At 44.8% G+C, this 16,504-nt stretch overlaps 1 protein-coding gene across 1 annotated transcript in view; it reads right to left on the bottom strand.

The window, feature by feature from the left end:
* The window catches only part of CRTAC1 (cartilage acidic protein 1), a 317,696-nt gene extending 304,548 nt beyond the window's left edge, over window positions 1–13,148 (bottom strand). The window contains exon 1 of the mRNA XM_075612348.1: window positions 13,008–13,148. Coding sequence (XP_075468463.1) covers window positions 13,008–13,031 — 24 coding nt within the window. The 5' untranslated portion in view covers window positions 13,032–13,148. The remainder of the gene's footprint in view (window positions 1–13,007) is intronic.
* Between the last annotated feature and the right edge of the window lie 3,356 nt (window positions 13,149–16,504).

The raw sequence follows: 16,504 nt of genomic DNA, 5'->3' as shown, positions 1-16,504 counted from the left end.
TCGTTGTGTAAATTTCAATAGCACTTGTTAAAATACAGTACTGCTCACTTATTGTATACTTAGAATGGATTTATTATCCTTGACATCCTATCATTAATAGCATGGCTTTTAATAACAACGGCAGCACGATTCCTATTGGGTTGTGATTGACACAATGATATACTAATTTATGTTTCTGACATGCTGACTTGTAACACTTATTTCAGGGGGGCGATTAGCAACAGTGACATATTGTCTTGTACAAATTAATATAATGCTGGCTTGTGGTGCCTGTTTTGTATAAGAGGATCAGGATTTTATCACCTTACATGTTAAACTATGTACAGTTAATTTATGCAAATATGTTTCCATATTTCACAAAAAAACAGAGGTTAACCCATTACCTGCCCTATGGGCATTCAGCTAAGAAGGCCTCAGAGCATGGGTGGCCAGCTCCAGTCCTCAAGGGCCACCAACAGGTCAGGTATTAGGGATATCGCTGCTTCAGCACAGGTGGCTCAATCAGTGGCTCAGCCACCTCAGCTCAAGATGGAGACTACTGCGCCTGTTTTTAACAGACACCCATTATGAATTGCCAGGAGGCGTCTTTGTGGTTACTGTTCCACGGGAAAGAACTTCCAGGCTGTATGTGCCAATTTCTATACTGCACTTTCATCCACGTAGGCAAGCACTTACCCATGCACCACCTACATGGCTGAGAGACTGAGAATTATGTTTTATGAGCGAATCTGATGTGAAACCATTCATAGCCGGGGAATAGGGGTTACATAAGATTGCGGTAATATTGATTACATGGAGCCGGTACATTCTAGAGAGCAGGAAGAAGAAGGGTTTGCTGTACAGGAACCACAAACTTTGACTTGTTTTACATAAACAAATAAGCAACACACGTAATAATCTACTTTCCAACAATAACAATGTTTCAACAGATTTTTCATTCGTTTCTCCTAAAGATTGTAATAGGTGCATGTACAGTATGATAGCTTCTGTTACAGCATATACAGTACCTGAGATGCATACACTGAGGTCTGTTATACAAAAAGTAAAGTACTTTGTGTTAAGAACATACATTAGTGGAAGTTTTCATGTCCAAGTACTAGAGTTGCTTTAGTGCGTCTGCTCATGATAAACGCACAGTGACAATTGTTAATGGCGCACACTAGTAGAATATTAGTACTTATGCTCAACAGGTTTTAGTTGCAATTGTAAAAATGTTGATAATATCGATGGGAGTATTGCAGAAATACATTTTTTCATCTGCAACGTCTAAAAAGGGGGATATAATCACAAAGAACAGAAATACAGGTATAAATATAATTGCAATACAATCTTAAAGAACACAAATACAGATCTCTAATTTTGAATCATTTCCAGTTACATACCAGTAGTACATTAGATGAGGTTGAAAAAAAGACATATGTACAGCAAGTCCAATCTATGCTAAATTTAGACGACAGATACTTTATCCTATATTTGTATTTACAGTATTTTGATCCAGAGAAAGGCAAACACGAAACTCCAGTGACACATCCTCCAATGATGTCTCAGAAGGGGAAAAATAATTCCTTACTCACTCCAAATATTGGCAATGCGATTACTCCTTGGATCAACATCCTTCCAATGTCTACTTATTTGGTATATCCCTGTATACATTTCCTTTCCACAGAGATGTTCAACCTTTTTTTTTTTTTTTTAAGTTATCTATTGTATCTGCCATCACAGTCTCCATGGGTAATTAATTCCACATTGTATCTGCCCTTGCTCTAAAGAACCCTTTCCTTTGTTGCTGGTGAAATCAACAAATCAGTTGTTCATAGATATTATCCACTGCTCATGCTGCAATAGCACTAAAGCAGGGGTAGCCAACTACAGTCCTCAAGAGCTACCAACAGGTCAGTTTTCAGGATATTCCTGCTTTAGCACAGGTGGCCCAATCAGTCCCTGCTTCAGCACTGTCTTGGACTGAGCCTCTGATAGAGCCACCTGTGCTGAAGCTGAGATATAATGAAAACCTGACCTGTTGGAGGGAATTGAGGACTGGAGTTGGCCACATTGTTCTAAACTGTAAAAGAGCATCTATGCAATGATTACAATGATAAAATCTGCATAGAACATGATGCACCATCTCTTACATGTTAGTAAGAATGAGCTCACTCTGACAAGCACAGCCACTATGGCGTTGAGAGAAACCATGCATAGGTCTTCCAAATGACCTAAATGGGTTTGGTTTATTGTGCACTTCATCAAGGCACAGTTCTTTGCAGTGGTTGCAGCTCTGATTAGTGTGAACAGGTGACCCTCCTTGATGAGCTACAGTATAACATTTCTAGGGCACAAAACAGAAGGGAGCTGGTACCACCCCTGACTACTCCAAAGAAGCACATGGTCCTGGATGACAAGATAAAGGCCATGGGTCAGGCGAGACCTGACAACCTACAGACCTAAAAGACATTAACTGGACACCTACATTATGCAAATAGAGACCTCAAGTACTCTACCACAGAGGTCCCCAACTCCAGTCCTAAAGGACCACTAACAGTGCAGGTTTTACGGATACCCCTGCTAGAGCACAGGTGGTTCAGTCAAAATGATTGGGCCACCTGTGCTAATGAGAGGCTATCCTTAAATTCTGCACTGTGTTAGGATGTGCTCACCACAAACGAGACGGGACCGCGGTGCTGAGGTGGGATAGGAAATAACGCCACCCACAGCCACGAGGGCACGTCTTGATTGAAGAGGGGTCTGGGATTCCGGATCGGGGTAGGAGAGGTACGGTAGGTAGAGGGGCCGTTAGCCAAGTCCGGGGTAAGAGAGAGGGACGTTGTAGTTTACCGTAAGCCAGGATCGGGATGCCAGAGGTGCGGAGAGTCGTGTAGCTGTAAGCCGAGTTCGGGATGCCAGAGGTACAGGTAGACGTAGCGGAAGCCGGTTCAGTTCACGAGGAAGTCTGCGGAATAGACTAAGGAGGCAGAGAATGGTGAGAACAACTGGTTCTTTGCTCAGCCAACGAGTCAGTGACTCTGCAGGGTATATATAGGAGAGAGGAACCAATAGCAGCGCAGCAAGGTAGGGGTGTGTGGAAAGGCCAGGTTACAGCAGGTATAGGTCCAGAAGGAGTCCCAGGGGAGGAGCCATAAAGCCCAGCAGCCTGGCTGAGTTTGGTGGTAGCCATCAAAAGAGGCGCTGTGCCTTTAAGAGGCGGGAGCGCCTCCGTGTGGCCGCGCCTCCGTGAGGCAGTACCATAGGCTGCGTGCGCGGACCCACGCCCTGCTCTGAGAGCAGAAGAGGAAGGAAGATGTGCGCGCGCGCATAGAGGGAAAAGCTGACGGCGGCTTGCCTCCGGAGTCCACGTGTGCCGCGGGAGACCCAAATGGAGCTGCAGGTAAGTGAGGAGCACGCCGAGAGCGGCGTGGCTCCAGAATCCTCACAGTACCCCCCCCTTCAGGGGCGACCTCCGGGCGACCATGATAAGGCTTGGAAGGATTCTTGCGATGAAAAGCCTGTAGAAGACGAGGTGCGTGAAGATCCCGGTGAGGAATCCATGAACGCTCCTCTGGTCCGTACCCCTTCCAGTGAACCAAGTATTGTACTCCTCCTCTGGAAATTCTAGAATCCAGGACAAACTGCACCTCGTATTCCTGTTGACCTTGAATCATAATCGGACGTGGAGGAGAAGTTTTTCTGGAAAAGCGAGGACTCTGAAACACTGGTTTCAGTAAGGACACATGGAAGACCGAAGGTATCTTCATAGAAGGTGGAAGACATAGCTTGTAAGCCACAGGATTAATCCTCCTAAGTATGGTAAAGGGACCGAGGAACTTGGGAGCGAGCTTCATGGTAGGAACCTTTAAACGGATATTCCTGGACGAGAGCCATACCCTGTCTCCTGGGGCGAACTCCGGTACTTGACGTCGAAGTCGATCAGCCTGGAGTTTCTGTCTCCCTGTAGCGAGCTTCAAATTCTCCTGAATCTTAGACCATAAGACCCTCAGGCGAGAGACGTGCTTGTCCACTGCTGGCACCCCTGAGGAGAGAGAAGAGAAAGGTGACCGAGACGGATGAAATCCAAAGTTTATAAAAAATGGAGATTCTTGGGTAGAATCATTGCGAAGAGAGTTCAGAGCAAACTCGGCCCATGGAAGAAGATCCACCCAGTCCTCCTGTGTATCAGTTATAAAACATCGAAGGTATTGTTCTAGGTTTTGGTTGGCCCTCTCCGTCTGTCCATTGGTCTGTGGATGGTACCCAGAAGAGAACTGAAGCGAAATCCCCAACTTCTGGGAAAAGGCACGCCAAAACCTCGACACGAATTGAGACCCACGATCCGAGACAATGGTAGAAGGTACTCCGTGAAGACGAAAAATCTCCTGAATGAAGACATCTGCCAGCCTGGGGGAATTTGGTAGACCCCTCAAAGGAACAAGGTGCGACTGTTTGGAAAAACGATCGATGACCACCAGAATGGTATTCTTTCCTTTGGACTCTGGAAGCTCTACAATAAAGTCCATAGAAATATGGCTCCAGGGACGGTCTGGAATGGGTAACGGAAGTAGAAGCCCAGCAGGTCTGACCCGAGGCACCTTGTTGCGAGCGCAAATATTACACGCCTTGACAAACTCCTCCACATCTTTAGCCCTCTCAGGCCACCAGAAGGTACGTTGAACCAGATCGTTGGTCTTCCGTATCCCTGGGTGTCCTGCTGATTTAGAGGAATGACACCACTCGAGAACCTTCTTGCGGTGTTGAGGTGCCGTGTAGAGTCTTCCCTCCGGAACCTTGAGTCCCTCAGGAATCCGTGACTGTTCGGATTGAATTTTGCCCATGATTTCAAACGAATTAGCGGAGAGGATACAACTAGAAGGAATAATAGACTCCAGCTGCTCCTCAGACCTGTCCTCCGCCAGGAACTGTCGTGATAGGGCGTCCGCTTTTAGATTCTTGGAGCCAGGAATGAAGGAAATGAGAAAGTTAAATCGTGAAAAAAACAAAGCCCAGCGGGCTTGTCGAGAGTTCAAACGCCGTGCCCCTTCTAGGTAGAGGAGATTCTTATGATCCGTCAGAATGGTAATGGGTGTCTCAGTCCCCTCTAAGAAATGTCTCCACTCCTCTAAAGCCAACTTGATCGCTAAAAGCTCCCTATTCCCGACATCATAATTCCGTTCAGCGGACGAAAATTTCTTCGAGAAAAACGCACATGGATGCAGTCTGGCTAAGGGAGAAGTTCTCTGGGACAGAACAGCCCCAGCCCCAATGTCCGAAGCATCCACCTCCAAGGTAAATGGGAGTTTAGGATCTGGGTGGGTGAGGATGGGAGCAGACACAAAAGCCCTCTTAAGCAGATCAAACGCCCTTATGGCGGACTCCGACCAAGATGAAGGATCAGCACCCTTCTTGGTGAGGGCAGTTATGGGAGATACGGTGGACGAAAAATTGCGGATGAAACGTCGATAATAGTTTGCAAAACCTAAAAAACGTTGCACGGCTCTAAGAGTAGTCGGACGAGGCCAGTCCAGAATAGCCTTAAGTTTCTCTGGATCCATGTTAAAACCAGAGTCCGAGATGACGTAACCCAAAAATGCAACAGATTTGAGGTGGAACTGACATTTCTCCAGCTTCGCAAAAAGATGGTTCTCCCGAAGACGTAACAGTACTTGTTGAACATGTTTGATGTGTTCTTGAGTGGATTTAGAAAAAATGAGGATGTCATCCAAGTAAACAATAAGAAATGAGTTCAGAATGTCCCGAAAAATCTCGTTGACAAAATCCTGGAAAACTGCTGGTGCGTTGCACAAACCGAACGGCATAACCAGATATTCATAGTGGCCGTCATGAGTGTTAAAAGCAGTCTTCCACTCGTCCCCCTCTCGTATCCTTACTAAATTGTAGGCACCTCTTAGATCCAGTTTAGAAAAGATATTTGCTCCCTGGAGACGGTCGAAGAGCTCCGGAATCAAAGGCAGAGGATAGCGATTTTTACGAGTGATATTGTTCAAACCCCGGTAGTCTATGCATGGGCGGAGAGAGCCGTCCTTTTTTTTGACAAAGAAGAAGCCTGCTCCGACCGGGGAAGACGATTTTCTGATGAAACCCCTCTCTAAGTTCTCAGCGATGTAAGTGTTCATGGCCCTTGTCTCTGGGAGAGAGAGAGGATAGGATCTTGCCCTGGGAAGAGGTGCGCCCGGAAGTAGGTCGATAGGACAATCAAAAGAACGGTGTGGAGGTAGAATCTCGGAACGTGCCTTGTCGAAAACATCACGGAATTCCCAGTACTCAAAGGGTAAGGAGTTAATCTTCTCAGATAAGGTAGACAAACCACCAATTCTCTTGAAAATCTGGGTACAGGTCTTGGCACAAGAAGGAGCCCACTGGATAGGTTTCTGATCCGTCCAGTCGATGCGAGGATTATGAAGTTGAAGCCAAGGAAGACCCAAAATCAACTCAGCAGAAGGAGTGTGGATTACATCGAGGGTAATGATCTCCGTATGGACGTTGACGAATTGTAGAAGAAGAGGCACCGTCTGTAGCGTGATAAAAGCTGGTTTAAGCGGTCGACCGTCAATGGCCTCCAGTCCTACCGGCGTCCTCCTGTTGACCAAAGGGATATTGTTCAGTCTAGCAAAAGTCTCATCAATGAAATTACCTGCAGAACCAGAGTCAATGAACGCTTGTGCCGGAGTGTGAAACCCCTCTCCAGACAGTGTAATGGGCAAGGTTATCCTGGTGGGAAGGATGTTCTGGACGATGGGAGAAAGTGTCAATATTCCCAACGAAACTCTCCGGGATCTCATTGGGAGCTGGCGTTTCCCGGTGCGTGAGGACACTGGGGTACAGCGTGACCGGAATTGCCACAGTACATGCAAAGGCCGGCCTTGCGCCGACGCAGTTTCTCAGCAGGAGACAGCCTATTGCCTCCCAACTGCATGGGTTCTGGAATGTCCCCGGAAGGAGGTAGCGGAGCCACGAAGGAGGGAGCAAGAGTTCTTGAAACCCGTATACGGACATGGGAACGCTCGTATCTCCGCTCCAGCAGACGCTGATCCACACGAATGGAGAGAGCGATCAACTCCTCCAGGTTAGTGGGACGATCTCGTGCAGCAAGCTCATCCTTTAGGGTCTCCGACAGACCTTGCCAGAATGCAGAAGATAGAGCCTCATCATTCCAACCTGTCTCAGCAGCAAGGGTGCGGAACTCCACTGCATACACGGCAACCGAACGATCTCCGTGGATTATGTGGTGAAGAGCAGAAGATGCCGTTAACCTCCGTGCGGGAGTATCGAAGACTCTTCGGAATTCCTCGACGAAGAGATCGATGTCCTGTGTGATGGCCCCCTGTCGTTCCCAAATGGGAGAGGCCCACGCCAGTGCCTGGTCGGTGAGAAGGGAGTAGATGTAACCAACCTTGGAGACAGAAGACACAAAGCGAGAGGGAGAGAAGTTAAATTGGACGAGACATTGGTTAATGAAACCCCGGCATTCTCGAGGATCCCCTGCATAGTGTCTGGGAGGCGGAATCCGTGGTTCCGGAGCAGACGCAGACGGAGGTGTCGGAGCAGGACTAGCCGGTACAGGAGCTGCCACGGGAGACAGTTGCTGAGAGAGGGTACGAACTTGAAGAGTAAGGGTATGGACGGTTTGCTGCAAGGTATCTGTCCGTTTATCTGCTTGGTCTAGGTAAGTCTCTAGTCTGGCAAACAGAGCAGTATGAGCGTTTAAAGTGCGCTCCACCTCAGCGGGGTCCATGTTTGATGGGCTGAGCATAATGTTAGGATGTGCTCACCACAAACGAGACGGGACCGCGGTGCTGAGGTGGGATAGGAAATAACGCCACCCACAGCCACGAGGGCACGTCTTGATTGAAGAGTGGTCTGGGATTCCGGATCGGGGTAGGAGAGGTACGGTAGGTAGAGGGGCCGTTAGCCAAGTCCGGGGTAAGAGAGAGGGACGTTGTAGTTTACCGTAAGCCAGGATCGGGATGCCAGAGGTGCGGAGAGTCGTGTAGCTGTAAGCCGAGTTCGGGATGCCAGAGGTACAGGTAGACGTAGCGGAAGCCGGTTCAGTTCACGAGGAAGTCTGCGGAATAGACTAAGGAGGCAGAGAATGGTGAGAACAACTGGTTCTTTGCTCAGCCAACGAGTCAGTGACTCTGCAGGGTATATATAGGAGAGAGGAACCAATAGCAGCGCAGCAAGGTAGGGGTGTGTGGAAAGGCCAGGTTACAGCAGGTATAGGTCCAGAAGGAGTCCCAGGGGAGGAGCCATAAAGCCCAGCAGCCTGGCTGAGTTTGGTGGTAGCCATCAAAAGAGGCGCTGTGCCTTTAAGAGGTGGGAGCGCCTCCGTGTGGCCGCGCCTCCGTGAGGCAGTACCATAGGCTGCGTGCGCGGACCCACGCCCTGCTCTGAGAGCAGAAGAGGAAGGAAGATGTGCGCGCGCGCGCATAGAGGGAAAAGCTGACGGCGGCTTGCCTCCGGAGTCCACGTGTGCCGCGGGAGACCCAAATGGAGCTGCAGGTAAGTGAGGAGCACGCCGAGAGCGGCGTGGCTCCAGAATCCTCACACACTGTTAGCGGTCCTTGAGGACTGGAGTTGGGGACCTCTGCTCTACCACACCCTAAGCTGGACTTCCAGGTCAAAGCGTATCTAATTGTGGCAGGATGGTGAGAAAGTTCCAGCGCCGATGGATCAAAGCCAATTCATTAAGAACTCCAAATGACATATTGTAAGTGTTTTCTGTGTTTAGTAAAAGAACAAACACGGAGCCCTGTTCCCAGTATGTTAGGAACTAAAACAAAATCTGCTACAGTAGACAATAGAAAAAGCTGAGCACAACGGACGTCGTTACAAAAAACAATGATTTATTGGGCCGTAATCTGTTTCGGCAGTTTGTAGGCCGCCTTTCTCAAGGCAGTGGCACAATAAATCATTTCTTGTAAGGAAGTTGGCTGTGCCCATCCTTTTCCTATTATTCTACATTGCTTACCTGGACCACAGCAGGGGGCCCTCTGGGACGAGAGCACCAGCCAGATAAGTGTAAGGAAACACACAATCGTTTTGATTGTGCCCTCGGCCACTATACTCATGAGAGGTGGTGGATATACAGTAGATAAACAGGAATGTGATAAGATCTTGACTCGTGGATGTCTGATGGTGTGGGGGGGGGGAGAAGGAGCGGCTGACAGTGCTGGAGCTGAAGGAGTGGAGAATAGTGTACTCCTAATGTTGTACTTTCTTTGCGTTATGACCATTGTGTAGTTGTTGGTGGCAGTCTTGTAATGCACAGTGATGTGTTATAACATGAACCACAATATTCAAACCCCAGAAAAAAAAAAGTGTCATAAAGGCAAAACAGATGTATAATGTACCAGGTAGAAACCTTCCCAAATGCTAATAGGTCATGTCAGCCAGTCCCAAGATGATTGAAATGAATGGGTCAGTTCAATGACTACAGTGCTACAGTGTAGCGTGATTTAAGGAAAAAGTCCAGTCCAATAAGGAATACTTGCAGTGGTTGTTTTGAGAGCCAGATAAGTGTATTGGACATAAATACCATTTTATCTGGAGTGCACAAGTTTGTTTTTTTGCTTACAGTAGACAATGGTGACATTATCTTACAACCTACTGTATATATGTCATAACATATATGTTAAGGACAGCCTAGGTTCTTATTTATGTTAAGACACACAGAGACTAAGGTTAATTAAGTTCAAATGTGAATTCAATATCTGCATCCCACTTACTATAGTGATGTATTCAGCAATGCCATTCTCGTACACTTCCCCTCCTAGACCGTAGCTGAGAAGTTGCTATCCTATTCTGCTTATTATTTTTAGTACGAGTTAGAGACATGACACCTAAACTTTTTCCATTCAAAATCATAACTGCGATACTGCACTTCTGGGACACTACTGTGCTCTAATGCTGTGCGTCAAACTGCATGGCATAGATTACTTTTTTGTATTTTCATCAGCTTTGATGTTGGCAGATTGTATAGTATATAACACTGGGCCATTCTGAAACACTGACTAAGTAGGGACAAATATACTCCAAGATCAGTAGGACAACGGGGCAGCAATCCATATAACAATTGATCTGTTGTTTGTGACATGCCTGTGATTGGCTTCCCTATTAGAGGCACAGATCATATGGTCTCCAGTAATTTAGCATCTCTAATTAAACAAATAGCCAAAGGAACAGGTGTTTGAAACAAAGTCACAAGCAATCTGTATGGTTCCTCACTATGCCCTTTGCATTGTTATTAATTCAAATGTTTATAATTTTTCAATATCTTAATAAAATTTGCCCTATGTTATACATTTAGGAGACTATTTTGTGATAGATACTGTAGAAGTAAGAATAACATCTCAGACAGTTTTACAGTGATCCACAACTTGGTGAGATTGACTCTAGTCTCATTGCAGAGCTATTAATCCAACTGTTGTATGAGCATCAACTACCAGCTAATAAAGCCTCTGGGAAAGCATGTAGCAAAGAAAACAATATATGAAACAAATTGTCTAGCCAGCTCAATAAATCAAATAGAATGTAGATTTCCTATTATGGTATCTACTTAATAATTAAGGTCGCTTCTAATCTCAGCCAGATGTTAGTTCAAAATTATATATAGTTTAATTTTCCCTATATTTTATCAATGAATTATATATAGTTTAATTTTCCCTATATTTTATCAATGAATTGTATTTAAAGCCCCATTCATAACCTTAACACCAACAACAATATAAGGAAGGAAACAGCTGCAGAAAATCCATCATTTGTAACTAGCCGTGAGCATAGTATTAAAATCTTAAAACAAAAAATAAGGCAAATAACTTTACCCAATCTTGTGGTTAAACCGAAGCCAAACACGTATTCTGGAATGTACTGTATTGAAGAGGTTGCCTTTACCCATTACCCATTACACGGCACTGTACTGGCTGTTTGCCGGTGTTTATATTGAGCTCTGGATGTGCTTGGTGGGTTTCAAGTCATTTATTTACTGGCATTCAAATATAGAAGCAAAACATACATAAGAAAATCAAGTGCTAATGTTGCCGAGATGCACCACTGAAGATCAGTATTAACTACCACCAATACACTGCTACATAGCTTACCGGCATCATTAGAGGGTAGCATGTACTGTATATGAATATCAATTGACATTATTCCCATGGCAATCTAAGGCAAGAGCTGAAGATTTCCCTCATGTGGAATATGCTGCCCATGGGTATCGTGTTCCTTTCTCAAGGGATCTTAGTTAAAGGTCAGGATTACATCCAAAATATTACTTTAACAAACATAATATTAATCTGACAACCCATCTTGAGGACTGTTTTATGGTAGAAATGGGCAGCTGGGTGTTGACCCTAAAGAGGTTAGGCGCTGTGTGTTTCATATAAATGATTAAGGTCAATTTTCTGTACATTGTTAGACGCTTTCATTAGGTTATTGGGCATTGCTGCTTTAAATGGGGAAGATACAATTTGCTACAATATGTCTTAGCAAATGTTTAAAATTGGTAAAGAATATGAACTCTCCAAATACTCTCACTAGAGACTTCAGGGCAGCCTCTCCTTTTGCATGAGTGACAGCTCACTGTGTGTAGCATTGCATTCAAACTTTGAGATTAACAACCCTGCAACGCTAAATACTAAATAACTACCCTTCAGGGAATATTGACTGTCCTTGAAGTGCAGCAGTTAAAATTCTGGTCTGTTACAGAGGGCAAAGTGATGCTTTAGTAGACATAATATTGTACCAGGGGTTCATGTTCAGGGAGTCATTCCCACTGAATAGTCCGAACCTTCCCCATGAAATGTTGTGGTGTACAGTATTATGATTTGGAATATCTTATCTGCAAAGCTCCCTCTGCTTAGAGAAAATTAGAGAAAATCTTCATTCAAAGTAGCAATGTCAACTCTGATAATGTGAACGTTTTTGACAGCTGTAATGCACCGTTAAAACTGTGGTACCAAGATACAGGAGTCACATCTTGGCAAAGCAGTAACCCGATTGATGCTTTTTTGGACTCCATAACCACATTCTGTATGGCCAAAGAATGTTGGTGATTAGAATCTGAAGTACATAGCAATATATAGTGGTGGCTATCTGTGAAGTTCACAAAGGATGACTTTATTCATTCTGCTGCTTGCATTCCTGTTAAATGAAAGAAACCTTGAAATCGGGGTTATTTTGGATGCAAAACTATTTGCCTAATCTCAAAGTGGACATTTTTGTTTGCTTGAGAAAAAAAAAGATATAAATAAATACCAGATGCATATAATTGACACCTCATTGTACCATTACTATGGTACTATTTTCTGCAATATGTTCATCTTTAGAAAGGAGGGCCTCAAACAGGAAGTGACACTCGAATTCCACATTCAGAAATATTACTGCAGTCATATTATTTCAGTGTGTACGATTCAATTATCTACAACCAGACATTAAAAAGGTTATGGTGGGTAAAAAGAAAAATTGACAAAATCCCCCCACCACCCTTGTGGTGCATTTGCATGTCTCAGACAGGTCTGCAACCTTATCTTTCCCCATTATCGCTTAGCAAACAGTGCTTCTACTGTTTACAGGGGCCCATGTTAAAATGGATAAGTAAACAGTGACTCACTGTGAGTGCTCATTTACATGTCATTACCCAGAATCCCTGGCTGCAGTGGAAGTATTGTATGATAAGAAATAATGGGAAAAGACAGTGTTACAGACCTGTCTGAGACATACAAATGCGCCGCAAGTGGTATTTTTATTTGCTGTACATTATCTACAACCTAATTCTACGGCTATTTTTAAACCCTTTAGAATATATATATTAAAGGTTATTTATTGCGGCCCTCCATATAATGGCATACAGTACACCCCATTGGCAAGAACTCACAAAAAGGTGTGAGCGCCCTTATCTAAACCTACATGCATGAGAAGGGGTGGCACCCGGCTGCCCTGTGCTGATTAATAGCAGCATTGCTAAAAACAGATATTACACAAGACAGTGATTTACTACAAACCTGCTTTGGAAAATCTGCTGCCATTCCCTGATGAGTTTAGACAAGTGATCAATCCAATGCATTTCATTTGAGGTTATTGAATTACCAAAACATTTGTGTTGTCACAGCTTCACAGATATATAGGAAGTTATACGAGGGCTCTTGGTAACACACGTTGAACAGAATCCCACAGGCTACCACCCAGCTGCAAATTTCCATCACAAAACACATCACTATCAGAATGTGTCATCTAATTGGCACTATTTGTGTTAAGCTCAGTGCAGCTTTTTTTCATCACAAACATTTTTCAGGCATTATTCCCTTTTCTCTTTGTTTGAAATTGTGATGACACTGGTGTTTGGTCCTGATAGACAGTTGTATGGGGAAGAGGATTTGCACTTTACTTCCTTGGTATAGCTCATAATAAAAAAAAAATGGATCAAGTCCACTGGCCTGTTTGTCCTACTGTTAATGACTGTGAATGTGCTATCACAGGCGTAACAAAATACAAAAGTGTATGGGCGTCTAGAAGGCTGATGGCACAAAGGGCAAATTCTAACTCCATTGACATACAGTACAGTAACATTTCCTTGCTGTCTCACAATGGTGAAAGCAACATATTAGCCATTTGAAAAATTAACTTACAGAATATATTGTTTATTGACACTGTGCATGTTAAAAGATGAGGGGGTGTGGGGCGCTAATGTGAACTAAAATATATTAAGGTAAGTGTTAAATGTATATACAACTTGGTCAATTCCCCCAAAAAACTATTTAATAATTATTCTACAGTGAATTCCTGCAGCCGGCTTAAGGGGGTATTCCACACCCCCAAAAGAATTGGCAAAAGAGGAGTAACTCTAGCGCATAGAATTCGCTGTGACACACAGTATAGAATATATACAGTATGTATCAGAATAAAGGTTGGTCTCTGATGACAATCCAGCCGAGAAGAGCTGCGGAGGCAATCTGCTCTGGAGAGAGCGGGCACAGACCGCGAGAATTGATTGGTGCAGTAAGAGGAAAAAATCACAAATTGAGATACCTCCAGCTGCAGGAACTACACTAATCTGGAGAACATACTTCAAAGGTTACACCTAGAGCTCTGGGTAATTGTGTTTAACGAACTGAGTATAGAAAATGCTTACAGATTTTATCTACACAGCCACAAGTCCCCAAAGATCAACTTTGAGTTATATAATGATTTAAGAATAACATTCAAAGGGAATCTAAAGAATTACTCCACAAAGCTAGTCTACTAATACAGGAGGACCAAAGAAATTCCCAATAAACGACTTAAGTCTTTAACACAACCCTCCTACCTTGGAAAGGAGTAGTAATACCCAAAGGGGTTTCTTTGGAATAAAAACAATATAGAAAAAATATGTAGGAGTGAATACAGAGTCAAATTCAATCAAATAGTTCAAGTGGAGAATCCTTTGTGATGAGATTTATGTCCATATGTATAAACAATACAGTAGATGATAAAAATAGATAGTCCATATGGGTGGCACTTGGTGATGCAGCTCTGATACAGTAGTCATTTCACTCAGTGGCGGATTTACAAAAATGCCGCCCTTAGGAACCCACGCTCCTCGTTCGTGCCGCCCATCTCCTTCTGCAGTGTCAAATGACACTGTGATGTCACATGGTGTCATTACCACAGTAACGTGACAACGCGATGCCATGTGCCTTCGAAGCATCATTTGACACTGCAGAAGGAGGACGGCGGCACGACGGAAAAGGTAAGAACTTTTACAGGGGCCCCGCTCTCTCCCTTAGCAATCAGTGGGGAAAGAGCAGGGCCTCTGTATTTGAGGGGGGTGGAGGGAGGGGAATTGCTGCCTGAAAATTTTGCTGGCTAATGGGAAATCTGCCACTGCTTTCACAACTGAGATATGATAGTGAAAAGACAGTCGGCGCCATGTTGTGTAATGTGTAATTCTTCCTGAATTTTTCATGTACTTTTCTATAACCATTCCTGTGTACCCCCCTGCAGAGCCATGATAACCCCACCACCCTCTTCGTTTTATATATTTATGACTACAGAGAAGTGCATAAATACATCTCCGTCTACACATGCCCGATATCCGTAGACCCTGAAGAAGTAGGAAGTTGCTCCTATGAAACACATAGGGTTTCCAAAGCAGCTAATAGACTCTGGGAGTGGGAGATACAACGTGGTGCCGGGTGGCTTTCCCCCAAGTCACGTCATCGCTACGCGACTCCACATGGCTGCACAGAGGATCACCTGTGCAACAGAGACGCTGCGTGGTGTCCTCTGAGGCACAGATCAGCACAGGACTGGACGGAGGGGGTTCGGGCAAATAGGCGCGCTTCCCTTACCTAGACCGGCGGGTCACATGTGCTTGACACAGTGTGTGTCAAGGGACAACATGTGCTTGTTCCTTGACACAGAACCAAACAGCAACAGTGTGTGGTATAACTGGTGCTGAAAATTAGACTGTGATATATAATGATGAGAAATATAAATGGGATGTAGAATAGATTTTAGGGATTGTAATAGCAGAAACCTGAAGGAATCTATTGGTGAAACACGCTAATTTAGCTACAGTCAGTAGATATAATAAAGTCTAGAAACTCCTGAGAGTGTGAACAAACTGAAAAGTACATAGCCGGTTCCTATTATGCAGAGACACGATTCAGCTGAACAAAAAAGTAAGCTGGTTCCTGTTTGTGCTGAAGCAGGGTTACAATCCCTATCATCTATTCTACATCCCATTTATATGTGTCATCATTATATATCACTGAGTCATTTTCAGCACCAGTCATACCACACACTGTTGGTTTCTGTGTCAAGAGATTGTTTGGTTTCACTGCTACGGTAGCACACGTGACCGGACGGTCTAGGTAGGGAAAGGGCACCTTTTTGCCCGAACCCTCTAGGTCTGTATTCCCTGCATTTGAGTATAATCTTGGGGTCCTACTAACACCGTGTGTAGCATGGTGTCTGTGTATCAACTTAGATCTAACCATCAGTCTTTATAGAGGGGTTGTCTGTTACTTTTACTCCGAGGGACTGTTTTAACTTTTGTTTTCATAGACGTTGTATAATACATTTGACACTTATTACCCCCCTTAGAACCCCCCCCCTGCTGCTATTCTGCCCTAGCGCTGGTAGTAAACCCTGGTACTATCAGGTTGCCAGTGGTTGGTACGGTGTTTTCCCCTTCACTTTTGGTACTGCACTTGAGTGACAGCAGGGGGTGGCACATCCTGTTGTAGCTGGGACAACGGGATGCCCGCCTTCTGGCTGTACTTAAGGACAGGAGCGCCCTAAAGTTATGGGTTGTTCCTTCCCTCTGAAGAAGGCAGGTCACACAACTGGGAGTCTGAGATTGGGGCCTTCCCATGTGCTCTTCCCTCGGGGGGAGAGTGAGTGTGGACCATACCTCTGCCTCTGCTAGGGATGTGGGGAAGAGCTAGGACGGCTGCGTGCGCCTTTGGCCTGTAGTGACCTTGACAAAGTCCCACGGGATGAAACGCGTTGGTGCGTT

Source organism: Ascaphus truei, chromosome 8, assembly GCF_040206685.1.
Source record: "Ascaphus truei isolate aAscTru1 chromosome 8, aAscTru1.hap1, whole genome shotgun sequence".
Taxonomy (NCBI): domain Eukaryota; kingdom Metazoa; phylum Chordata; class Amphibia; order Anura; family Ascaphidae; genus Ascaphus; species Ascaphus truei.
The sequence above is the reverse complement of the archived record's forward strand: the minus strand, read 5'-3'. Positions and strand labels throughout refer to the sequence as shown.